Source organism: Phalacrocorax carbo, chromosome 1, assembly GCF_963921805.1.
Source record: "Phalacrocorax carbo chromosome 1, bPhaCar2.1, whole genome shotgun sequence".
Taxonomy (NCBI): domain Eukaryota; kingdom Metazoa; phylum Chordata; class Aves; order Suliformes; family Phalacrocoracidae; genus Phalacrocorax; species Phalacrocorax carbo.
The window spans coordinates 29,695,706-29,723,485 of NC_087513.1; the positions used below are offsets into that span (position 1 = coordinate 29,695,706).

General features: G+C 39.3%; 1 protein-coding gene across 1 annotated transcript; it reads left to right on the forward strand.

Annotated features, from left to right (window-relative positions):
* On the forward strand, positions 1-27,413 carry PPP1R3A (protein phosphatase 1 regulatory subunit 3A). Its single transcript, XM_064447265.1, has 4 exons — positions 1-794; positions 21,506-21,564; positions 21,675-21,811; positions 24,027-27,413. Exons 1-4 carry the CDS (start codon positions 1-3, stop codon positions 26,553-26,555), a joined length of 3,519 nt encoding a protein of 1,172 aa, XP_064303335.1. The 3' UTR covers positions 26,556-27,413.
* The last annotated feature ends 367 nt before the right edge of the window (positions 27,414-27,780 follow it).

A 27,780-nucleotide genomic window follows, 5' to 3' on the forward strand; every position in this document is an offset into this window, starting at 1 on the left:
ATGGAGTCTTTTGAAGGATCTAGTCAGGTTAGCAGGGCTAACTTATTAGAAGTCCCCACTGTAAATTATTTCTCTTCAGAGGACGAAGATGTTAAACCTGACATTAAACATCGTTTCTCTCCACTTCCCCGAAGGCGGAATTCTGCTTCTTCAGAGGAAGAGGAAGCAGACACCCCCACGACCATCGCAAGAAAAGTTTCATTTGCTGATGCATTTGGGTTTGATCTTGTGTCTGTTAAAGAGTTCAATACCTGGGAAATTCCAAATACAGGACAAAATGATGACATAGAAGATGAAGTTTTCCCTCAGGAGGAATATTTTTTCTCTCAGCTGTTTACGTTACCTGCTTCACAAGAAGAACTTTTGCAAAAGGTGCGAGAGCAGAAAGTACTGTTGGAGTCAATCGTGTTCCTGCCTGGGATTACCTGTATGAACGGCATTATACGAGTCCTCAATGTATCCTTTGAAAAAATGGTGTATGTTCGAATGACACTGAATAACTGGCTCAGTTATTATGATATCCTCGCAGAGTTCATGCCTAATTCTTGTGGTAGTGAAACTGATCAGTTCTGCTTTAAGATTTCTTTGGTGCCTCCTTACCAGAAAGATGGAGCTAAGGTGGAGTTCTGTATACGCTACGAGACATCGGTCGGCACCTTCTGGGCAAACAACGATGACAAAAATTACACACTGATTTGTCACAAGAAAGAAACTGTGCCCAAGATGGATAATAAACCACACAAAGAGGTTACTGACAGACATCTTAAAGGCTGTTTAAAGACAACACAAAGCAGGTGAGGTTACACCTTAAGTTCTGGTAATCTACAATGTAGTTGGCTAATGCTAACTTCCTAAGTGTGCTTGCTGGAGCTAAGACTGCCCATGCTGTTTTATTCTGTTGGGGTTTTTGATGATAAATTAGACCAAGACTTGTTTTCAGTAAAGCTCTTGTATACATCAGCCAGTAGTTTTCTGCAGACAGATTGGTTGGGATCATAGTTTTAATATATGGCATGCATGCCACTCATTTGAAAAGTAGTGTGAGGGTCTATAAATTATGGGCTGGGTACCGATTTTGATCTCTCTAGGCTACAAATTGAGCTGACATCAGTGAGAGCTTTGCTCCAGATTGAGGTAGCTGTACAGCTAAAACACTTTACATCCACTTCCTTTGTAACTCAACAAAAATTTCAAAGCAAAACAAAATTCTGGACTTTCGCGTGATTTATTTCATATTTCACCCTCTACATGTAACTATTAAAACAGAAATGGCATTGGTGTTTCAAGAAGCTGGTAACTCAAGGAAGGATCCTATTGTAGTTAGAATAGCTGGTACAAACTTTCCTGCAAGTAGTTGGGCTATTCTGCAAGTCGTATAATAGGGTAATAATTCCTTTTTCCTGCCACTGTTTGATGTTTCTGTTTCACAAATGGTGAAATGAATAATGATTTATAAGGCAGAATTGGTAAGATATTAAAGGAAAAAAGATATATAGAATTTATCTCATACATATTATTCTAATTAAATGCAGGCAAGTACTATGTTAATTATAAAGTGGCAGTGTTTAACTTATAACTTAGCCCCACATAAGGAGACACACTCTGGAATAGTAACTTTTGGTTAGGGTTAGGGTTTTTAACTGGTTTTAACTCCTTTCTGTAAGCAAAACAAAGTTGCCCATGAAAATCTAATTCTCAATTTTTGCTCACCAAGTTTGCTATAAAACAGTTGGAGTTCTGCAGAACCGAATCTATATTTTACCTGCAGCGTCCTTTGCAATACTTAGATCCCAGAACTGAATCAATGTTGAGTTTTTAGTTCCTATACTCTTTACAACTAAGGCAGTGCTGTTTGATTTCCCTGGTGCTCGTCCACTGGACTGAACTGGTGGGGAAGGAGGAACAGCACCGCAGCAGTGGTGGGAGCTTAAGGAGAAGGGAGGCAGCCAGGGCTTCCCCTGTGCAGAACCAACCTTCCCAACACCCAGACTTGCTGCTGAGAGCCTCTGCCAGTGCTAGTCGCACATCAGCCCTGTGAGGAGAGGTGTGCAGTATGGCTTACTGCCTGCATCAACACCATGGTGTAAGAGCAGTCCCAGGGCTAACCTGAGGTCTGATTCATAGCCAGTCCACACAGTTCTCCTGATAAGGGTCCCTTGGGCCAGCTCTGGGGCCACCACGATGATGTTTCCGTGGGGGAACATCCCGGTATGTCAGAGCAGAGGGAATGATGCCTTTACCTGCCATATGATCAGATCCTGACATTTGTGCCTGGTTCTGTACGTCGTATCTGTCCTTCAGGAAGTGTCACATGACCCATTCTGGGTAAATAAGATAGCCTGAGGTCCCCTGCAGAAGGGCTGTGATATCCAATGCCACAGGCATATGCAGGCAGTGTGACTTCAGCTGGAGTTCAGGTAGCCCACATGGAGCAGGTGATAGACACAGAGAGCTGAGTCTTAATTTAGTGAGCCCTGGGCTTCCAGATGCTTGCAGGACTGACCTGAAAATTTCAGTACAATTAGGCATCTGAGGTCGAATGACTCCTAAGAATTTAATTCCCTGAAATCTCCTGTGACATACCTACTGTTAGTGTAAGTTGTAGAAGCATTTCTTCTGGGTGATCCTCTTTACATGTATAAGCTAAGTGTATATAATATGTAAGTCAGACAGAGAGATATTTTAAAAAATGGGAAAGGAGATAACATTTCTACTCCTTAGCATCAAATTACCTTGTCTCTAATCAGAGTGTAAAGGTATCTCCCTCCATATCAGGCTGCAGAGGAATGTATGTGTGTGTGTATGTGTGCATCTGTGTGTATACACACATATATATATGTATATATATGTATATGTGCACATTTGTTCATATATACACATACACACGTGTATATTTGTGATATTAAAACCAAAGTGGTCAGATGCTTGTTTACATTAAGCTCTGTTACACATTTTTGGCAAACTAACGTTCACTTTCAAGACCCTCTTTAGCTGCAGAAGGATGTAAAGAGACCTTACAGTAAATGCAAAAATGAGCTGAAAGTTTTTTTGGAATACAGTTTCAGTGGTCGCCAAGGCTTCTGAAAGACAGTTCTGGCAGTTTGTAATCCAGGACCAATTTTATGCTACAGGGACTTCATTGACTTCACAGGAGTTACAGCTTTCACCAGTGTAAATGAGGTCAGCATCAGGGCCTTTCGTTTCAAAAGAACTGAGATGCCAACCTCCATTGCTCACTTGTTTTTCAAAGTGTCTTTGTACATGTTGCCCCTTTGAGTGAGGAGGAACACCCTGCAGACATCTGCAAAAGTACCTCATTATTCTCCTTCAGACCCTCATTAAAACTCCTTTGCTTTGATGTCCAGAAAAAAGCGCAAGAAAAACAAACCCCCCAAAATTGGCAAAGTGAGGCTGCTGATGTGCAATGACTCCTTCATATCTCGTTGAACAGTGCTGTCTGTTCCCCTGCTCCTCTCTACCAGCCCATCTCTCTCTTGCCTTTTGTTTTATGTTCAGATGATAAACTCTGCAGCATTTGTATACGCTGTGCTGGATATTTATAGAACATTTAGCAAAGTGGAGTCCTGGGCAATAACTAGCTTGTCTTAGGAGCTGCAGCAATGCAAACAGATATGCACAAAAATAGCAATTTTACCTATGGGTCACACAACAAATATGCAGGTGAGAAATATTGCTATGCACTCCCATGAGCTGGACATCTTAAATTAAAGATTTCTTTATAGCAACCTCAATGGAAGGATATTTTAACAGGACACTTATTTAGGCCCCTATTTCAAATTTTGAAACCTGTTATAACTTTTTTTTTAAAAATCTTGGCTCTGAGATATTTATACTTTCTCCTAAAATGTGTGATTTACCTCTTTGGTTAAAAAATAGGACTGTTAAAGAATTACGTTTTTTAAGCAGAGAGTCTGATCCACTCTAGGGCATATTTGTGTGGTTCATTAAATGTCATTAGTGAGGATTAGTTGCGTTAGTTAAGTGAAAGGAATAATATGCACTTTCAGGGGAAGTTACTGAAGAAACACGATATGACTGTATCATGTTACCTTTAAGAATATGAGCCAGGACAAAGTTGTGTGAATGAGGGCAACAGGGTAGCTTCTGACACAATTATTAAGAAATAAAAGAAAAATTGACTTAACCCTCAAAAGTTGCACCTGTAAAAAAAAAAAAGATAGTGAAAAGCAAAACTGCCTGGACTAATTAATGCTGAAAACTGTCTAGATTAGGATATTCAGAACCACATGACTTAAAAGCCTGCCTATTCGTTACATTTAATTTGCTTTTTCTTCTATGTCTAGGCATGAAAAAATAAACTTCTCTTGAAGTTTCATAAAGTATTTGCTTCTAACTGTATTTTTTCAAGCTAAAATTCGTTCCACCATAAATTTTAACGATTTTTATATTTTTCAAAAAATCTTGAAAGGATTCACAGGCACAATATATAGTTTGAAAAAATAATGTTTGACTGAAGTAGTTTATATTTTAGTCTATCTGGAAATGTGCATTTAGCTTATACATACCTATAAATATACTCTGGTGAAAAAAATTTACTCCTAAAATTTGAAGGTTGTCACTAGAAAAGAGAGAGCTTCTGTCAGCAAACAACCCTGGTTTCTATTGTAAATATACACATCTAAACATTCAGGAAAATGTAAAGTAATTGTATCAGCTCCACTCTTTTCTCTTTTTGTTTGACTCTTGTGCTTTGGGACATTGGTAATGGTTCTGAACCGAAATTTCTCCTGGTCCTCAGGTTTGGACCACATGATTTTGTTGTGGACCCCAGGCTCCTGCATCGGTCTGATCAGACAGGGACTGGTTGTGTGTTGCATGAGGCAGACTCCTGTAGATCATGCTGCATGGCGCAGTGATAACGACCTGCAAACCATTTCCCCCATCACTGGTGAGGCTGCGCCCCATTTCTGTGCTTGGTCCTGGTTTGCCATCTGTCAAGAGAGCAGCGGGAGCAAGAGCACAAGGAAAATGGCTGATAAGCATGAGAATTGTATTACGAAAGGGTAAAATGTGTAACTAGACTCCTGTCCTCTGACAAGGAAGGGGGAGTCCAGTATTTTTGTTATAACTGTTAGAGTTATCCCCCTTATTACCTCTCTGAGCCCACTAGTGTATCACTGTGAACTGACGTCTTTCCTGTGCTTTTTTTTTTGTAATTGCCAGACTGTTCCTTTCTTTGAATGATAGTACATCAATTCACTTCCCTCTGTGGTGCCACTTTAAGACAGAACACAAAATAGGGCAATGTCTCATACAATAGCTGCTTTATGTACAATGCGTGATGAGAAGGAAGAGATTAAAAGCCCAGGTCTGTGGGCCGCCAATGCCAACTTCAGCATAAATACTGAATGGTCTTAAAGCAAAGGCCGATGAGAAAATTTCTTCTGTGCATGAGTACTCTCCCATCTTCAGCTGCTGTCTCATCCCCTTTCTGATGGAAGGCAAAGGAAGTAAGTTGCTGAAGATCCAGCCTGGCAGGACTGCACTGTGCTCAGTCAGTCTTCCCCAGGCAGATGGCAGACCAGTGCCTAGGTTGCCTCAAGAAACGCAGTTCTGCATCAGCTCCTCTCGGCCTTCCCACAAACCCACGATGTGATTAAAAAAATCAAAGACTTCTGAGGAAGATGTTTGGAAATAGCTTCACATATACTTTGCTGTGAGGAACAACTGTATTATTCCCAGCTGGTCCATTTAAAATATGGCATTTAAATTATGTTCCCTTTTAATCCTTGCTCTTTTCATTATTGCACATCATAATCGGGAAGGGAAAAGGAGAGCAGAAAAGGTGTTAAAACACACATCTTCTTTGTGTACTGCTATTTAATCTCAAGGTTGTTTCTGTCATCTCAAGTCACAAGTTACACCTTGATCCGCATACAGATATGAGGTTTGACTAAAGTTTATTACTATTATTAGGAAGTGACTGCAGTCACTGTTTTTACCAGGAGAGCAGCTGCTAGAGAAGCTATCCATTCACAGGGAGCCAGATAAAAGCAGCACTCCTCTGCCAGTCAGTCTGATGCAGTGTTCCCAGCCCTTCTCTTGCCTCCTGGTCATTGCCAGTCCTTGCTGGTTGTAGAAGTAGGTAGCACTGGCACCAAAGACAGACTTCTCCAGGTACTTGAAGACTGTGATTATCAGGGACACAGGATAATTATTTAAGGTGGTCTAAAAGATCTTATTCACATAAATAGGGTAAAAGCAAGCTGTGGAACAGAGGCTGAGATTAGGACATACTTCTCAATAGCAACTCGAGTTATCTTTAAGGAAATTGCTGCAGCCTTACTCTCCAAAGTAATTTAAAATAAGTTAAGATAAACCACTTGAAAAATGTTCTACAGGGAACAATCCTACTTGGCCAGGAATTACACTCAATGGTCTTTTTTCTATCTGTCTAATCATAATTCAAAATCCTGGCATACTTACTATTTGAATTATGAAATACATTAAAGACCCTAAAGATAGGTATCTAAGTTAATGGCATAAGGCTCTGAATGCTATCGCAGAAATGCCAAAGAAGCAGGTGGAAGTTATGGAGGAGAATGGCATGCACAGACCAGACACCTGCTAACCATACTTGTGGTCTCCTAATTGGAGAGTACCTGCAGACTGAAAAACTGTCTTATTTTTGCTTTTGGTGATTGTGAACTGTGCTTCCCATGTGCCATCCATTTATTGCCCTGGAAATATTAAAATAAGCTTCTGAACTTTTGAGTAACAACACATGAAAATAACATGCTGCTTTGCGGGCAATCTTAGCGTAGTATTTACTCTGGATCTTATTCGTATCGGTGGTTTTTCACTCATTTCCGTGACCTACCTTAGAAACTGCTCTTGCCAACATTAGAGAACAGAAATGTGTGCTCTAATGTAAGGGAAATATTGGTTACTATAAAGCTTTTTCACTTGTTTGCATAAAACCATATAAAAACCAATGTTTTGTAATCTGAGTATCATTTCTCAACCACATGATAAGTAAGTACTTGTAATTATATATGCATTGCTTGGCTTTACACTTGTAAGAATTTTTTTGTAGTTGCTACAATTTCATCAGTTTATTTAAATATGCCAATACTGTAACACTATTACAACTGACTCTTAGAGCTCTTTAATGCAGCAACTGGCTTGATCCTGCAATAGGCACAATAAATAATGTAATGAACATCAGGAGTCTCACTGAACTTTGTAGAATTCTGCATGTGTAAAACTATCCTTGAATGTTAATATTTACAGGACTAGAGCTTATTTCTACACTCTTTCAGACAACTGATTAAGGACCTTTGGACAAATAGAAATATATTGCTGAAGAAACTCCTGTATTCCATTGTTCAATGACTCTTTTGTTTAGTGAGATATCTGTTTTGCAAATTGAACCAGGCTGGTAATGACCATTTCAATACTCTGTCTCCTGTCCGCTCTTCAGGTATCACAGTTCATAAATGTTCAGTGGGAAAAAAAATTGTTCCATTACATTCACCTTGATTTGGCTAAATGTTAGTCCTGAAAAGATGTTTAAAGTCAGTGAAACATTAACTGAGAGCACTGGAGTCATATTTAATCAATGCATTCACTACCAGTGTCATTTGAGCTGTTTATTCTGATTACGAACTTTAAGCCATGATCCAGCCACAGCACTGCAGCTCTGAAATTGAAGCAATTGATTCAGCTACAATGTAAGTCCAGAGAACCAATCACCCATTGTATTTTTAAGATAAAATGTGTATTATCTTCTCAGTTACAAAAGGTAGAAAAAATGGTCCAAACAAATACTTTGCCAGTTAAATGCAGTCCCTGCCTTAGTGCAAAGGAAGAGATAAGAACTTTTAAACACTGTGGGAGCATGTTAGAAGTGGCTATTTGATCCTTAGGCCTTCAGTGACACACAGAAAATATTAGTTGATATGCCAAAGCATAATGGGGGGCTTGGTTTTCTGACTGTCTCTCCACTCTCCTCCTGATGGGTGGAACCAGCTGATACTTTGACACTAAACCCAAAGATTTATTACTGCTGGTTACTAATAGCAGCCCTAAAGAGCACTGAAAAGCACTGAGCTACACCACTGAATGTGAACTAGGTAAAGCTGGCAGGTTTTTCTTACCTTGCACTTACCTGCACCAAATGGATTTGCATTTATGTTTTGCTCTGATGCATAATAATTGTCCCTGCAGTAATGATTATGCCTGCCGGATGATAAGCCTAAAATGTTCAAGTCTGTATCACTTCTTGTTGTGGTACTGGGTTAGGGATTTTGTCTGTCTTTCTCCCCAGCTACCCTAGTAACTATGTACTGGTGTCTTCTAGGTTATATTCCAGGTCTTCTTGACAGAAATATTGATACATATCACACAGCTGTCTTCTTGCTGTGTGGTAGTAAGACGGCTTGTGAAAAAAAAAAAAAAAGGTTATAAAAGTCTCTTCTTGTCATGATAACACCTGGGAATTTTATCCTCTTGAGATACTTACTGAATTTACAATTGCTATCCAAGATTTACATCATAGTTGTCCTCTCTCAAGAACAACCGGTTGAAGCATGTTATGGTCACCCATTCTTTTCTCCTCTCCAGGGGTGGTATCTGTGTCTTGGTCTCACCTGACTGCCATCTATCTATCTACAGTTTCTCTAAGGCATGTCACCTTCTTGCATACATGCATCAGCAACTGCAGTTAGCTTCTAGGAAATGGGTCTTTTCTAACATGCCAGTAGGGGACTCCTCCTTCTCTATCCCCCCTGATATCCAGGGAAGGACCAGGCACCACATAGGCTAAAGTGTTTTAATTCTCAGATGTATCAAAAATTGATACAACTTTGGAGAAGTGCAAGACCTGTTGATGGTACTTGGTTTACTCTCCTTCCATCTTTTAAAACAGTGGGAGACAAAAGCAAGAGAAGAACAGAGGGGCTTTACCTCCAGCTCCGTTCTACAACACCATTTTGATATTTGGCCATGGGCCTTCCAGACAAAATAGCAATGTAAGAAGTGTCTCCTCTGACCTCAGGCCAAGCTTTGCCCTTAGGAAACCTGACTTCTAACTCATCTCTTCCTCTTTTTCAGTAGTCTGGTCCTGGAGATAGGCATCTCAATAGTAAGGTGCTGCACTACTAATTCACAATTGAGCTGTTGATAGATCTTCTGACCTTGTCCAGGGAAGTCTTTCCTAAAGAATTTCCTTGTTTCTCAAATAATTAGCCCATTCTGTTGAGGGATTTATAAAATTTTCTGACCAATCTGCGTACAAAACAGCTGTGTAAAAAGCTCCTGAACAGGTTTCTTTGCAACATTGTTATGTGTATATCATAATAAGGTACAACAATCATGACAGAGCTATAAAAGGGTCTGATAAAAGTTGCAATCTTCCTGTTCATAGTTTCTGTAGCTTAATTTGAGATATAACTGACTTATTATGGACGGGTTTTTCTGCAGTCTTTGTACCTATAGTCATGCGAATTGGGGGTAGACAGGGCTATATTAAATGTTTGAGCCTGGCACCAAGTTGGTGTTGGGCTCCTGTACTGTATGGAACTAAAATCTTCAAATGGACAGATATACATCTATATTTTTTAAAAAATTGTACGAATGTTTTGCCATTAAAACTCAAGGTCTTTTTTAATGAGCTAGAAAATAAAGACTAATTTCTTGGGACTCTGCTTGCTTTGAGGCTATGATTATTCTCATCCCAAACCAGGCCAATGCATTTTGTTCTGTGCCACCTATGTCCCTGCTTCAATCATAAACTAAGACTGAAAAATGAAAATATTAGTAATTGGAAAATATAATCCCCTGGATAGCACCAATCCAATAATCTTAATAAAAATAGTTTTATTACAAACATTGCCTGAACCCTACTGGGAATTATCTTTTCAGAAAAAACACTCACATTCCCTTACAGTTGCTCTCTTGATCAATTGTCCCCCTTGACACTATTAATCATCATCCTATATACAGCTTATTCTGAGCATTTTTTTCCACTTTGCTTTCCAAACTTCCTTTCCAATTTTTGCTTGTTTAGAAGCTACTGACAGTCCTTTATTGTCCTTTTGCAGGCCCATCTTTTCTCCTCTTCTGCTCTCAGCCCCTCTTCTTAGATGAGATGACCAAAACTAAGGGGTATTTCCTCAAGGCGGGGGAATACCACAGATTAATATTCTCTTCCTCAAATTTCAAATATTTAAGTAGAGGTTCTTTGTGGCTCTCTTTTTGTGCACAATGCTTGTGAAAGTTGCTAGACTGCTTCTCCTGATAATTCAGTCTCCTATTCACAGTGTAGTTTCAAAATGGTAGCTGCAGTGCAAACCTCCATTGCCATGCCAGCGTGCAGATATTCTCACCTACCACTCTAATGATGACTGGGTCACTCCGTCTCCATGCCTCTATCCTCTGTGTCCTGACTATCAACAAGGGAGCTAATTAGTGTCAGTCCTGTTTGTTTGGTGACACCTGTTTACTAAGAACTAGATTGAGCCTTCTCTAGCACTGCTGGTAGTTGAAGGTCATGTAAGAAAATCAGTCTTGCCTAGATTTGTAATAAGGTCTCTGATTTTACGTACAGCTTCATTCTAATAGGATTGCTTGTAATGGCATAATATTTTAAAATGTTATTCAGTAATTTCTACTTAATGTTCACACAGCTATTCATTTATGGCTGTTGATTTTCTCTGCAGTTTTTTGCTTTAATTTCTTAATCTTTTCCTGTGTGGCCTCAATAGGTTTGGAACCTAACAATGCAATTAAAATTATTGGTTTCTGCACTGTTTAAACTAAATAATTTTTCTGTTCTGCTTCTATTTTTTAAATACCTCCTGAAAAAATTAAACATATAAACAGAAGGCACATACTGATACATGTGACATGCAATAACAACGTTGTGGTTCAGGCACACAAAACATGACATCTCCACAAGGAAGGATCGTTTGAGACCGAAATGCTCCTAGGTAGGAATTGGCCATATTTTCAGGTAAAGCCATCCCTCAAGTAGAAATGCCAGGGTGTGTGTTAGGAGCCCAGAACTGAGGAATGGTGCTTGTTGAGCTTCTGTCACCCTCTGCTTTGTTGTCAGCCGCACAGCAGTGCTCCATGCTGCACTCACACCACTCTCCGCAGTTTCTTGGTCTGTCTCTATTCTGTGCAGCTGTTGGTTTCTGCTCTGCCTAAGCTCTAGTTCCCTGGACTCTGCCTGGAGTTTTTGTAGGAGGCAGTTATTTCAGCCTGAGGGCACAGCCATCTGCCCAGACCCACAGCCCAGCCACCTCCTGAGCTCTGCTCCCTAACACCTCCCTGAACTTCGGCCCGGCGCCATCGGTTTCCAGCACAGCTGTGATGCCCTTACCTAGCATTAAGATCAGCTTCTTTTAACAGTATGTAAAAGCCTGAAAAAGACTTGGAGCATTTCCCTGAAAGGTGGTACAGCTGAGTACTTAGTTTCCTTGCAACTTTCTTTCAAAGCTACTTTAATGCTTTTTCCCCACCCCTGCTAATGGATTTGGTAATTCAGAGCTCACACATGCTGCAGTGTTGACACTGACTGCCTTTTGCTGGTTGTCATCTTTGCTCTGCGGCTCACTTTGTCACCTCCTTGCAAACCCTGGGCAGACTCTCTCCAGTTCTGATTTTACATGCCCAGCACCGTTGCCTTCTTGGTCAGTCGTAACTGTGTGTCCCGTTGTTTAGGGCTCTCCCTAGGATGTAATATTTGAATTTTCTTTCATTGGGTTTTATCCTTATGTCCTGTCTTAAAAGAGCAGAGGACTCTAATTTTCTCTTGCAGTAATGTCACTTTTCTTGTATTTTCTTCATATCTACCACAGTCTGTTACAACATGTCTTCCAGTAGGGTGCAAGTCTTTTTTTATGCACCCTAATCTTCATATGCTGCAAATCTGGTCTGAATGATTGAAATTCTTTAGCAATCGTAAAAACCCTTATTCTCTATTTAGATGATTCCTAAGAAAAAAAGTATTCCCTTAATTTCTAGCAAATTCTTATCAATACCTTTATATACAAATTGTTATAAAGATACGCTCTTCTTATCTAGTGGTTTCTAGGAGTTTCAGACCCATCTCGGCAGGAGTTGCTGAGGGATGAAACTCTAATGATGATTTAAAGCAGTGAAGTGTGTAGGCTGAAACTGAAATAATTATTGCTGTAACCCTCTAAGCACTCTAAGTTCCTCAAGAGAAAATACTTTGTTCAGAACAGACCCTGAACAACAAAATGCTAAAAAAGTAAAATAATAAAAAAAAGAAACCCTTGGAGCAGGATGATAATTTAGGGCTAGAATCGGTATAATGTGAGGATGTTCTCAACAACTGCTCACAAATGCATCAGACATCACAATTAAAAAGGAATAATAATTATGGCCCCATTCTAAAGTATGTAATATTCTATTCCATTCAATAAGCCATGAACACTTTAAAACCATCAGTGTAATCCACAAACCTATATTTACAACATTAAACTGGATGTTCTGCCTTTTCAATAACTGTCATCTCATCTCTATTATTTTCACCTCAGACTCTAATTGTTTCTTTTATAGGAGCTAACCTACCAGTGTCCTTGGCAGTACAGTTTATAGCTCATGCATTTACAGTAATTGTTTGGGCAATTTGCCACACAGTATAACAATTTTCACATCACAATCAGTTTTTATAATAAACAGCATTAGTTGTGAAAAATACAAGTGATGCATGATTCTTATGGTAGATAAAGGGCACTGAAGATGCCCTTTAGAAAAAGAAAGGAAAATGCTCAAGCCTTGAACTGCTTGAGAAAAATACTGATGTCACAATAGAGCTAATTAATTTGATGGTACAAACAAGAGGGGGAAAGGGCCTTGCATTCATTAGTGTCAATTCCAAATGAGAGCATACCGTTCATAAAAATAATATTCTGCCTTCATTTAGACAAAATGTGCAGGTAAACAAATCAGAAATAAGCACCAGTTCCTGCAATAACAATGATCTTGCTCCTTAGCTTTATCAAGGCTCTTTCTCTTCTTCAGCTGCAGGGAGCTCAAAGCCTGGGTAGGTACAATTTGCAGGTAGACCTCTGGACGAGGTCGGATCCTGTTGCCCACCAGCCTGGCTGGCTCGAGTGTGGCCAGCAGTGCTGGATGCTACTGGGCACTGGAGCCTTCTGTGTATGGTATTGGTCTGCTCCTGGGAAGCTGAGCACTTACTCAATGGCCTCTCTCCACAGTCCATAGGTGGTTGCACATAACCATCACATGCGGCTCTGCTGAAGACATTTTGTGGCCTCTTGATTTTCAAACACCCAGAAATAACAGGTCAAGCGTTGCTTGGTGGGCAGGCTGTTTGACAGACCTCCAGCAGGCACAGTGTCCCATGTTAGAAGTTCTTCAGGGGAGAAATGAAGTATATGCTCTCTTATGCTGATGCATAGGCAGGTAACCCTCAGCACCCATGTCATCTCCCCATGACCTGACAGGCTTGGCTTGTGCTGAGGCATAGTGAAGTGAGGCCCCAGGAAGCACAAAGGCGGCTTCAAGCCAAGGTTGTTCCTCCCATTCTCAAGCTAGGTTGTGAATTCTTTGGCAGCACCAGGGCTTGGGACTAATATTTATAGGGTGCTGGAACCACGTGTGATAAGAAATTGTGGACTGGTTGTATTATAAGACTATAACTTCAACAGCTGATGACATGGACATCAATTTAAATCAGTAGGAGATTTGTCCCTTTAGTGAGTTTTGGACTGAGCTTTATGAAGGCAAGGAATGAGTTTATCTTTACTTGTTAAATATTTAGTTCATATATTAAGGGAGGTAGAATAGAATTAACTATGGACATCCCTTCACAAAAGAAGTCAAAGTCTGCACTGTGGAGATCCACACCAGTATCTTTGGCGGCTTCCGAACTCCTTTCTTGAGTTGTCATACAGCCAGAGGCCAGGTCATGATTTTGATCTAGGTCGCAGGAGTTGGGTGGAATGCATCTCCAGCGGTAGTCTCACCATGATAAAGAGACCAAAATCAAGCTAATGTTTTTAATTTTTTTTTTAATAGAACCAGCTTTTTTGCCTTTTTGCATTTTCTTATCTCGGTATTTTCTCCCCTGCCCAACTGGTATTTTGAGACCAGTATTAACAGAGCAATATTTTAAATGTAATTTTCCAGTAAGCTAACTATTTAGGGGGGTTATATTAGTAAAAAAATGGGTTGAATTCTTACTCTACTGTGCCTTACAAACAATTTAATAGAATTTTAAAGCTGTTTAGAACTTTACACATACACAACCTTTCATACTTCTTTCCAAAATTCCTTCTTCCTCAGAAATTTATTTTTGTTATGTGTTCATGGCTTTTGAATGACATTGCATACGATACCACTGAAGTTCAGAATTACATGTGGAAAATCCTTTATTTAGTTTCTCATAAATGTTCTTTAACCCAAGTCCTCCAAACCTTTCACAGGCTTTCTACTTCCAATGTGCTGTCAATTTTTTAAAGTAGTTCCTGTCGTTGCATGTAGGTATTTCCTTTTTTACTTCCTTTGACATGACATCTGCTGCTAATGATACAAAAATAACCAAACCAAACTACCAGCCCTTCCCTCCCCATGTGTCCCTCCTCTCCCCAGCTTCGTGGGGTTACAGTTCTGTGCAGGATGCCCGTTTGGCTCAAGTGCCATCTCAAACCTGAGCACTTACCTGCACTAATTCACTTTTTGCTCTTCTGCCTCTCAGTAAAATAATGCTGACACATTTAACTACTACTTTTCAAGGATCTCGTATGTTGTTTACGTCCCAGTGGCATCATTCTTCAGCAAGGCTGGCTATTTTCGGCACTAGATCCAAAAGCACTAGTTGTATTGAAGGTTGCTGCTGTATTAGGCTCCTCTTAGGTTTAGAAATCTGACCTGAAATTAAAATAGAATTACTGTTTGGTTAGCAACTTCAATCTTGCCAGCTTTTTTCATGAGGACATTTTAGCTTCACCTCAACTTCAGGGTAGAAGAGGATTTTTTTTTATTTTGAATCCACCTTGAAGTAGAAATCAGAAGCATGGAAGATTCTGTGAAAGCCTAAGCCTACCTGGATTTTTAAAAGAAATTGTATTAAAAAGTTATTTCCCTCTTACATGTTTTTAACTAAATATTTGAGAAATATAATCTTTAAATACTTTAATGACCCCATACCTCTTTAAATTTCAGACTAAATAATATCTTTCCACATTTTCTTTTAAATATGAGATAGTATAACATTGTTCAGGCTGCATTAATTTAAAGAGTTTTACAGGTACATTTTTATCTTTCCATACTCTGTACTCCAACAATTTTAGCCTTTTCCCACAGTCTGTAATATAAATATCTGTGATTTAGGTATTAAGGTGTAGCATCAGTGGATATAACACAACAGTGTGAATGATGCTATGGGTTATACAAACATACAGACACAACTTCTGCCAAATATTGGTGTGTGAATTAAAACCACGACAAACTATAACAACCTCACCCATTATGAAGAGATTAGTAGCTCATGGCTATAGTCCCAAGCCTATTTCAGACCAGATCAAAGCACCTGCTGTTCCCCAGTGAAATGTGCGCTCCTGAAAGCGTAACTCTCAGGGCATGTAGCTGCATAGGAGCATTTGAAATAAGGCTGGACTGGGACTATAGGACCACGAAGGGAAATGTGTTGCATAATCCTGGTCACAAAAATATATCCTTGTTTCCATACCGAGAGCTTCTCAGTTTCTTGTGCCTGGTACTTGCACTGAAAACTTACAGGATATACTTTTCTAGTGCTTACAGATCTTCTTTTCAGTTTCCACAGCAAATTTTTTTGTGAAGTCTTTCTATTAATACATTAACAGTCTTGCCGCTTAATATATTTTCTGTTGTCTCAGTATTTACCCCTTTGCTATATTAATAGAGGGTGTTTATTTCTGCTCTTGGACTTTATTATGCTAGGCTGAAAATAGAAATACTCAATTTGTCTCCTTGGTTAATACAGATTTTTCATCCTGCCGGTCTTCTTGTAGTCCTCTTCTGCACCTGTTCCAGTCTGAATTAATCTTTCTTGACCATCATATACAAATGTTCCAGAGGAGTTCTTATAGGGGTTGGTGCTGCGACATGAATATTTCCTGGAAATCTTTCATTACTGGGAATACCTTCTCTGACACATTACTGCAGAACTCTGTTTGCCTTGTTGCCACGGCCATCTTGTTGCTGTGGCTTGGAAGTATTTTCTGCCAAAAACAAACTCAGATTTTTCTTGTTCGCCTGTTTCTTCCAATTTCTGATCCTTCATTTTGCGGCATAAACTCTTTCTAGTCCCTAAATGTATAACCTGGCACTTTATAATTTTGAATTGCATCCCTTATCTATTATTTTGATCCTCCAGGCCACCCATTTCTTTCAATCCTCCTCTGTGTTGGTGATGTCTCCCAACTTCCGATCTGCCACAGATTTAATTTAACTTTGACTTTTTGTGCTTTGGTCTGTAATAACATGTCTGAGTAAGTCTGATCACACGACCGGTCCTCTCCAATTCCCCGGTGATGTCTGCCAGCTCCACGCAGCCCAGCTCGTGGGGCCCTGCTTGGCACTGAGCCCCTCTCCCACCGCCCAGCTCTTGTACTCATCTCCCTCTTCTCCAGTTTAATTAATATATTTCCCATGTGGCTGCACAACAAATGCTTTAATGAAGTCCAGATAGATTAGATAACTGATTTTTAGACAAGGGAAATATAGTAATCTTATCAAAGGCAGATATTATCAGGTGAGTCTGGCATTTTTATGCCGTTTTCCATTTATCTGTATTTATTCTTTCCTTTAAGTTTTGTCCTAAATCTATTGTGAAAACTTTTTGAAGACACCTGGGCCTGTAGTTGCCCTGACACTACTTCTCTTCTTTTCCCTAATTCTAGATACTACTTTTCCTACTCTTCTAATACTGTTACAGTAGTATCAGGACCAATTTGATAGATTTGAATAGCGAAGATTTTAAACCAATGTGTGATTTTCTCTGTTGAGTCTTTCAGTATTTTGGGTTGGAGATTATCTGCTCCTCTTATTTGGAGCATATTTAAACACCAAGTTCTGCTCCCAGACTGGGTGAAATAATATCATTTTCTAAATCACTGTTCCTCTTAGTTATGCCCTGTAAGACCTCTGTTCCTATAAGATTCTGCTAGGACTGTGGTAAAAAAGTTTAGGAGCAGTCTTTTGATTGTGGGGTTATCTGAAACCATAATCAAACCTCACTTCTTAAAAAAATTCCTGTTTAACTTAAAAAGACTAATTCCAAAGCCTTGACATGTCTTACTTTACCCCAACCCTTTCTGAAGCCGAAGCAATATTATTGGCTAATTAATTTTTTTTCTCTTCACTTATATGTTGTCTATCTACTCCTTGCATATTTAGGATTCAAGTTTAACATTTTTTTCTCTGTTTGGGATGCCAAAACCACATAAATTTGGGACTTCTGAACTCCTTTGCATAATGCCCATCAAATTTCAGCCTTCTCAGTCCCACTAACTAGTCCCTGAACTTCCCATTTATTCTTTCTAAATGCAAAATTATAGTGATAACCTGTTTTCATTCCTGCTTTCTTTTTATCACTCAGTCCAAGTGAATGATAATTCCATCAAGAATGAATCATATGAGCATAAGTATTTTTTTTGAAGCTGGTAGAAATTCTTAAGTTCCTGATGTACTTTATGAAGATGTGCCTCATTCAGCTGAAGGAGAAAAAGCAACTGAACTTCTGCAGGTATACAGGTACTTATGTTGGAGGGGAACTGCATCAGCTGATAGAATGGATTTTTTTAGCTTGCATTGCTGACAGAATGCCTGGATGATTTAAAAATAAAACAAACATTTTTAAACAGAACACAAATTTTGTGTTTCTCACTACACAATGTACGTACATTTAGACCACCTTCCACAACACTGTGAGATGATTAATTCAGAAAACAAAAGCTTAATTAGAATTATAATTAAAAATCTGCTCATTGAATTCTGATAGTGAGCTAGGCACTTTTCAGAGAAATATGGAGAAAAAGCAGCCAGTCAAAAAACTTACAAGCTAGACAACATTTTCTAATTGCCACTGGTTGATGAAGGGGCTAATTTTTATTGGCTTTTTGGGAAGTATTTCAGCTTTAGGTTGTAAATATATGTTTGAGATTGTTCTCTAGTTGTATGCACCCGTAGTCTCATCATCTTCGTATCACTTCTTAGATTGAAGTAGTGCTGTTAAATGACTATTGTTTTATGCTCCTTGTGATCCTCAAAGACTGCAGTATCAATATCCTCAATTCAGGTTAATTCTAGATTTCCTGCTAGAATAATTATATGAGGAGATATATTTCTGATGTAAAAGTAAAATAAGGGAAATAGCTGTTACACTGACTTTCCCTGTACTCAGGTATTTGCAGGACAGGTGTGCACAAATAATGGGCTATAAACCTGCAATCTTTATAAAATTCAGTGCAACATGCAAGAAGTTATGTTACAAGCCCTGCAGTGTGGATCCAGGCTGTGAGGCTGTATTATCATTGCTAGTTATTACCTGTGTTGGAGTTGTGAAATGAAACTTTTGGACCAGAGCTCCAGATGCTACTAGAACAAGAGCTAAGGGCAAATTCAACTCTAATCACAACAAAAGTAAAACTGAGGGGCTCATGTCACACACCACGTGTTATAGCCCCAGCCACTAAAACTCAATAGCTATGTTCCAGTTTGAATTTAGAGTTACAAAGTAAGATTCACTTAGCTAATTTCAGTTATTTAATAGTTATGGTTTCAGCCTAAGGCATTTACTGTAGGTTCCCTTTATTTATGGCCAGTCTCTTCTGGAGGCAGAGAAGATCCTTCGAAGGATATGTCACTCCATCTGACTTGTGATGTCCATGACACAGGGAACGAATCTCTCTTTGGAACAGTTAAACTCTCACAATCAGTGATGTAGGGATGTAGGGAAGTTATGTAGGCAGTGATGTAGGGAGGTAGGGATGGTGTACACAGCTGCCTGAGCGTAGGTGCTTAGGAAACTAAGGCTAGATGTGGTAAACCCCATCCTGGCACATGCCCAGAAGCAGCTTTATACTTGTTTATTTTAAAGTTCAGAAAATAGGTGCTCCTCCTTAGCATCCTTATTCAAAGACTATGTCTATTTTTTACACTGAAAAGTTGTTAATCAAAACTAAAAATAATCACCAGGTAGGGAACACAGGGAATGGGAGAGAGAATCCAGTTTCTCTTTTCTCCAAGAGTAAGATAAAGGGCAAGTATCCTGCTTGTACATCCAACTTCAAGAGCGGTAGGCAAATATGCCCTCCAATTCCTCCCTGGATGGTCTGCATCCTGGTAATCTGGCTATTTTTTGGATGTGTGGGGGGTTTTTAATCTCATCAGGGCGTGATAGAAGCTGAAAGTGCCACTGCAGCTTGGTTGCAAGCTCTGGCTGCCAGTAGACTGTTACATTAGATGTGGGCATGAACATGTCTCCTTCTAGGAATGCTTCTTGAAAGAAAAAAATGTGTTAAACTCTGTTCTTTTAAGAATTAGATGAGGGCCCCTTCTAGCAGCAAAGGGTGCCATCCTTGCTTCCTGAGAGTTGCATGCACACAGCTGAATGCTGCAGGTAGCCAGCTACATTCAACGAAAAGCTTTGAGACACTATTTTTTTCTCACTGGAAAGCAGTAGAAGGTTCCCTGCTGTGCCCATGTTGTTTTGGGATCATTATTTTTGGGGTAACTGACTCATCTTATGTGTTATACATGTCTTGGCTCTTAATCTGGGGCTTTTGCAGACACCATATTAACGCCTAAATGCTTTAATGCAGCTGTCTCATGGTTAAGCCCCAACCTACACAGTGTCTCAGCTTATGGAAGCAGGTGGGTGAAAAAAGATGCAAAAGAGCAGAAGAAAACTGGGAACTAGATGTAACATAAAGACAAGCATTTGAACAGTAAAAAAAATTAAAAAATGAAAGAAGAATAATGATGTATAAATAACAAACAGTAATGATTTACCTTAAAAACCCGACAGATCTACTCAAAAAAGTGGCTGGCTCTGCCAGCCTTTTCAGGATGAAATGCAGATTATAGCAACTGCTGCCAGGGGAAAGTACAACTCAGTGTGAGTAGGAGAGTGAGAAACGTGCGGAGGCTATGCATGTACCAGAATTCAAGAGTGACATGACATTCATATGGATAGCAAGAATATTCAGCATTACTGCAATTAATGGTGAAAAAGAACTGTTGAGAGAGCATTAAATCTTGTGCTTCAAGGACAGCTTCTAACAACAAAAGGCCAAGAGGAAATTTAATAGGGCAGTGCAAATTACTCAAGTATTTTCCTACAAGCACTTCACGTCTTCCCCTGAAGTATCCGATGGTGGCCAGTGTCAGAGTTCAGATGCTAGACTGGCAGGATCTTCTGCCTGCTTTAGTCTGGCAAACTGTATAGAGGCTGGATTTTAAAAAGTTGGTGACAGTCAATGTCTAGGTTCTTTTAATAGAGTATAAATTTAGCATCCTCCTTCTGAATTAAGCATTTAGGTGGCAGAGTTAATGTTATATCAATTCAAATGAAAGACGCTAGAAGAAAATAGAAGGGGAAAAGATTAATATTTGAAAATTATAAAGTAATTTTCAGTAACAGAGGTGGACGGCTTGTTGAAAAACGCATAAATTAAGACCTACAGGAAAAAAATTGCTTCTTATAGAGAAGTCATTAGGAGTGATATAGTAATTTACATTTTACATAAGTGACAGTCTTTTTACATTTTTTTTCCCTTTTCCACTAAAGGTTACATCCCTGTAAGCATGCAGTTCAAACTACTACCACTTTGCATTGATATTGATGAGGACTGCAGGCACTCAGCATCTCTCTGTAGGTGTTTTTGTGTTGGACCTGGCCTTTGTTTTCACAGCCAGCAAAGCAACAGCAAAAATTGCACCGGCTGCAGGGAAGCAGAATTCTTTCCTGCCGGCCAAGCATAGCTTAGCAACAGGATTTATACTGTGTACATGCAGGGAGAATGTTTTGATTTATTTCAGGTAACAAAGATGTCTTTTTACAGCGATCTCTGTATACACACAAATATTTGAAAAATATAAGCAAGAGAGAGGCCCATTCTCCTGAACACATATATCCTTCCAGACCCTTGCCTGACCCCAAACTTACGCTCTCCTGTCACTGACCCATCTAATCACCTTTGTGCTGCTTTCTCGGAAAAGGCCTGGGAAAACCCATCAGCTTTGCAATGTAATCTGAAGGTCAACACATTTTCATTTTCTCCGCCAATTCTTTCTTTGACCAAGACTTAATATCAGGTCACTCAAAAAAAGCTACATTTTATAAAGCTGTTATTTTCAGAATTTCAAACAGCATTCAAAATGTTGTGTAATTAAGTTGCAGTCTCTACAGCTGAATCTAAGAGGAATTAGAACAATAATTTTTGCGGAATAACACAGGAAGTTTCTTTTTGTTTAACAGCAAAGAAGAAATATTGGCAACATCTGACGATGACACATGGAATAATTCAAGGACTTCAGGTACAACACGCGGTTTAATTAGTTCTTCCTTACTGCACAAGTTAATTAAAAAATAATGTAACAAACAACCTCATGGAAATTATTCAAGTATGTTTTTGTTAACTCTTCAGACACAAACATCCCAGAGATTGTTTATTCACAACCAGAAGACAAAGACACCAAACCAGCTAATGAAAATATAAAAGATAAAAATACAGAATACAACCAGGGTGATCATGAAGATGATGAAAAAGAATTAGAGATGCTGGTAAGTGTTATACAATTATATCTACAGTATTAAATGATATGAATCCATTTACGCTTCAAAGCTGGTGAAATGCCCCCTTTTAACAGAACTGACTGATGTACTAATTTACAAATGTAATGCCTTGGTCTGTACTTTCATTGAATCTCTAACTGATTCAACAATAGAAGGTGCTTTGATTTCAGCATAGTGCATCAACTTTTTCTGGACTTAAATTAATGACTTCTCCCTTTTACTTCTTTACCAGAGGCTCTAAATGACAGTTTGAAGGAATTAGAAGAGTAGCATTTCAAAAGTCTCCCCTCCTAGTCTCTAGGATGGAAATATTCTTAAATAAATGCTTTATATTTGGTAAAATTCTTATATTTATGGTACGGTTTGCTTTTGGGGTTTTTCAAAGGATAACGATATAACATGCTATATAAGCAAAATAAATATATATATTTATATTAGCGGATTTTTCTATAGCAGTATTTGACATTAAATTTTTTATACTAAATTTCACACTCAGTGAACATTCAATCTATTTGGATTTGTGTATATGTGCATGTGTGTGTGGTTTGGCTTGCATTTTCCAGTATGAAAGAAAAAATGGCAATAAATGAGACACGTACAGCAATCCATTATTCTCAGTGTCTGTTCTCAGCTCATATCATTTGGGTGCATAGATTCATAATCATAGATTATAATAGCTATCACCTGTGAAAATGTGAATGCTGAATCAGACAGGAGAGGAAGATGAGAACCATTCTTTTTTTTTCTTCTTGATAGAGAGTGAATAAATTCCTCTTATTTGAATATAAATTTTTCTTGTCTTTTAGTTAAAAAAAGTTGAAAATTGTTGCCTTTTGTGGGACCTTTCACTGCCTGAAAGTCAATGTCTCTCTCTTTTTTTTTTGTAATGGTAAAACACAAAAAGGAGGACCTCTGAAATCCCTTGTTGTTCTCAGTCCACCCTGTTACAAAAAGCAGGATCAAATATAACCGTTTGTTTATCAATTGCCAGGATTGTCCATACAATAAATGAAGGGGGAACTATAATTTAGATGTTAATTTGCACTATGCGCTCTTTAATGAATTAAACAATGAAGGCTTATAATAGATGGAAATACAACCAAATCTTTGAAACGCACAGGCATTGGCTCACAAGACAGCTGTGCAGTTGACAAGTAACATGAGCCTTATGTGAGAAGAAGGGGAAATCGTAAGATTTGCATATAATTATTGAGATCATGCAAATGTCAGTTATGAGGAGGGGAAAAAAACACAGGCATCTCACTGTTAAATCCTGACAGTTGGCATCACCGAAGAACTCAAATACACTTGAGCACTGGTTGGCAGAGGGTCATTAAAACAGAATTTGCAGAGACATTAGCTCCCTCACTTTTCTTTGAGTGACGTTTTACTATTAATAGTTTGCAGAGGCTTTGCAGAAAACATATTAATAAGAGAAACTGTAATGGGGGTATCTACAGCAAGTGCAAATGCATAAAGGGGTGCCCAAGAAGCTAGCCTCTAATTGATCAGCTAGTGCTATCACTGTGACTATGCTAAAGTGCAATGACAAGCAGGCATAGCCGAATAATACAATATGATATTTGGGAGCTAGGAGGGAGAGTGATTAGTTTCTGGCCTTTTACTTCCCTAATCTCATTTCCAACTCATGTCTTACCAGAATGTCTAAAAACAGTCTGGTTTGAAGACTGTAAAATGGCCTCTGAGAGAAATGAAGCACAGATAATCCTTACAGTATTTGTCAGTGTGAAATGTGTCTTTGTTTTACTGGACAATACTGTACATTACCAGGCTTTGATGCACTGTATCAATGCACTCATTTAAGCACCAATCCTCTCCCCTCACCCCACGCCTCCCTTTCTCCAAACCTAGAACTGAATGTATAGAGAATGAATTAGCCTCCCTTTAAGGGAATATTCTCTTCAGATTGAATTTGTATAAAATGCACTAGCAGCTTACTGAACTCATGAATAAAGAGAGAGGGTTCTGAACGCTATTTTATTTCCTGCTCCTTTCAGCACCACCATAAAGCTCATTACCTATGTTAAAAAATACATACAATGCAAATTTTGCAAATGGTTTGGAACATGTTTCCATAAAAGCTTTGTTACTGAAAACAAAACTTTCCATAACAAAATCCTGCCTCCTTTATTTGGCATATTTTTGCAAAGTGCTTTTTGATCATTCTATTCTATTGTTTCAGGTAAACCAGCACTTCACAGGAGCTAGAGGTACCTCTTCCAGAGATGAAAGGAATTTATACACAACAGAACCAGTTAATTTTCCAAGTGAAACTGAAAGATTGGAGAAAAAGCTAACCTATACAGAAAGAAGCAGTGACTTGCTAAGGCACCCTGTGCCTATCAGTTCCTCATCTGAAAACACTTCACAAGGTATAGGAGGAGAATTAAAAGATAAAGTTGAGTATTCCCTAAGAGATTATAACAGTCAGCCATCAGGGAAGGAAGTTGCTGCTGGCTCAGTAAACAGTGGTGAGAGGTCTTCGGAACATACTGGTACCAGTGAAAGCCTTTTATCGGCAAAATATTTTCCTGGGACAAGGCAGAATGAAGCTATGGATATTATGGCTGCTGTCTCAAGCCGTCAGGGAGAGAGCCACACAGATATTTCAAAAGGTGAAACAGATAATGCCTCAGGAAGTAAGATGATGGAGAGGTTATTCATCAGTGAGGATGCTGCTGATACCTCGAAAGGGGCCTATGCAACGAGACCAGAAACCATTTCTCCAGAGCATGATGAATCCATGCAATTAAACACATGCATAGCAGGAACGCTGGATGGCAATGCTAATCCAGCTCCGGAGCACCAGGCGCCGCAAATGTCTCACCAAACTCTGGATTCATTGTTGTCAGACGCTGACAAAAATGAAGGAAAAATCAAGATGATTGAAAGCAAGGTTCGGGTACATTTAAGAGGAGATTTATATGCCGACACTTTTGCACATGATGATGTCTCAATAGATTCCTCAAAAAGCCAATATACGCAAAAAAAAGGAGTTGGTGAAATGTCAGAAAAGAACTATAACACTGATGCAGGGAAGGAGAAGAAAGTCATAGAAGTAGCAGATTTAGCACTAATCGGCGAGGAGGAAGCACCCAAGCTTTTCAAGTCACATAGAAAACAGGCCACCAAAGCGTTGAACACAATGCCTCTGTCAGTCGAAGACAACAAACAGGCACCTAGGCCTGCACAGGCAGATCCCCTGGCACCCTCTCCGGGGGATGAAAGGAGAGCTGAAGACACCCAGGAACACAAAGGATTCACAAGGTTAAAAGACAGAGGAAAGTCAGACAACACAAATAAGGGAAGACTGATAGGAAAGGAAAGCAAAGCAAACCCCGTGGAGCAGAGGTGGCAAGGATTGGGGAGTGAGGTTCGGTGGGGAGCGAGAGCGAACACAGGGCCTTGGAGTACGGCTTCCACAAAGGAGTTGTTTACCTGCCAGGAGGCAGAGAGTTGTGAAAAGTCTTCTGTCTCTGAGCACGGTATTACAGAGGAAGCAGAGGCAGGTACAGCTTATATAATTAAAACAACATCAGAAAGTGCTCCAGAAAAAATGTCTGCCAGTGAAAAAGCAGTAATTGCTAAGCTACCTCAAGAGACTGCACTAAGTGACAGGCCCACAGAGGAAAAGGAAACAGCGTTTGATACACATGAAGGGAGAAATGATGGTTCACATTATGCTCTTTGTCAGCTCAACACAGTGGGTGTATTATATGACACTGAATTTGAAAAGAAATCAGTTTTAGATATTTATAATGCACACGTACACGAAACACTGCAAGGAGGAACGATGTCTGTATGCAATAGCAGGGAAAAACGTGCCAAAGTACAACCAGACATCGGCAATATTCTACCTGTAGAAGAAGCAGTAAAGGCTTCTGCTACGGGAAAGAAAGATTTGCAGCAGGGTTTCTATTCAGAAGTATCTAAGCATCCCCAAAGCTCCCAGAGGCACCTATACAGTGAGGAAGCAGAAGCACTCTGTAGGGAAGAAAGCCATTTACGTGCTGAAGCTGAAACAAAAATGCCACCTTCTGGTACAAATGCTGTGCCCAGTTACAATTATAAAAGCTCTTCAGTGGCATCTTCTGAAGGGTCCACTGTGGCAGGAGGTATGGAACATCTGTATAGACACTTTGAATTCAAAGTCATTGACAAGGTTGCTGCTGAGTCAGGGTACAATTTAAGTCTACCAAAAGAAATGACATGTATTAATAAAAACCTCTCTCCTGAAGCTGAAAAAAGAGAAGTACCTTCCACTTCAGACATACCAGTTTATAGAGAAGTAAGAGGAAGGAATATAGGTCAATGTTTCGATCAAGCAGAATTCAAACAACAGAAGTCATCAAGGCCAGAGGTTTTAATTAGTAAGCCCACTGAAGAAATTGGAGGGACAGCCTCTCAGTCTGACCATTTAATAAATGAGGGGAAAACGCTAAACTGGCTTGATCACTCACAGAAGGAAAACCAGCATATTTCTGATTCTGCAGATCTTTCTAACCAGAAGAGTGAAGCACTTAAGTTACCTAGTGAGTCTCCAAGTTTAAAACATATTGCTTGCAAAATCTTTTATTTCTTCTTCTTTCTTTTATTTGCTGCCACACTCTACCACTATGATTTGATGGTTTGTCTTGCACTTTACCTGTTCTCCTTGTATTGGCTATACTGTGAAGGAGGAAGAAACAAGGAGTCTGTCAAGAAGGAATAACATTGATCTTCAACTGTGCTCAAGATCCATGGTCAATAGTCTCCAACCCCTCCAAAGCATTTTCACCGTTAAAGAGCTTATTCACTGTTAGAACGAAAGCAAGTTTTCCACTGAAACATCTTTTTTAAAAGATTACATATGAAGTTGAGCCTTCATATAAGAAATTATACTATATAGGACCATTATGTTTGGATCATTAAATACCTATATGAATATGAGTTCTGAAGCACGTCAAGTTAAATTGAAGTACAGATGTTACTCCTTAGCAGGGTATGAAGAAGCAATGCTTCATATCTCTTTAGTACTTAAAACCACCACTTTCTTGCATTAATTTCTTTTGCAGTAAAGCTTCATATTTTTCTGGGAGTTTTTTCTAAGGTTTTGTGTAGTACATAACACCACAAGGAATGGTATAAAAACTAACTTGGTATTTTGGTACTGACATTGCAGTCCATAATCTGCTAGTGTAATTAGCCAATGCTCTAGGAAATATGACATCCATTGACAGGTTAATATTTTTTTCCAAATTTTTACTTCATTGTTCCCTTAAAGCTCCAGTGATACCCCTGTTTGAAAAATGTAAGGCTTTGACGTCAGTAACATCATGCAACTTTCAGGATGCAACTGCGTAGCAGATGTGCTATTTCCACCCTGAAGAGCTTGAAGGCCACAGCCGCAGGCCTCTTACTGTTCACTCACATGCACGGATGTTTTTGGTTTTTCTAAATGAGGACTGTGTAACATGACTGAGAATTTCAGTGAACTAAGTGTTATTCCAGACAAAGCCTTTGAATGACATTTTTCCATCAGTGTTACTTGAGCATATCTACAAAGAATTAAATAAATTTTACAAAGGAGTGCTATGACTGTGTTGAGCATGTCTGAATTAGGTTTACTGATTTTTTTTTATGGCTTGTTCCTAGAGCTAATCAAACACGAAGAGAAAACACAGGGCATAGACCTGGCGTTCAGTGAGGCTGCTTTGTGTGGTTTGGGTGAGGCAGAAAAGCCTGGTATCTGCCCTAAGGAGAGCCCAGATTGATCCCGCGCAGCAGGAGTCCTACAGGGCAGGCACACTGGGAGGTCCACTGCTCCAACATCGTGGGGCTCCCACATAGGGTCATGCTCAAAGTTTGTCTGGAAAGAAAAGGATGGACAGATTATATTGCGCTTCAGCCATTTTCCAGACGATGGTCACAAATGTCGTCATAGGTAGTATGCTAAA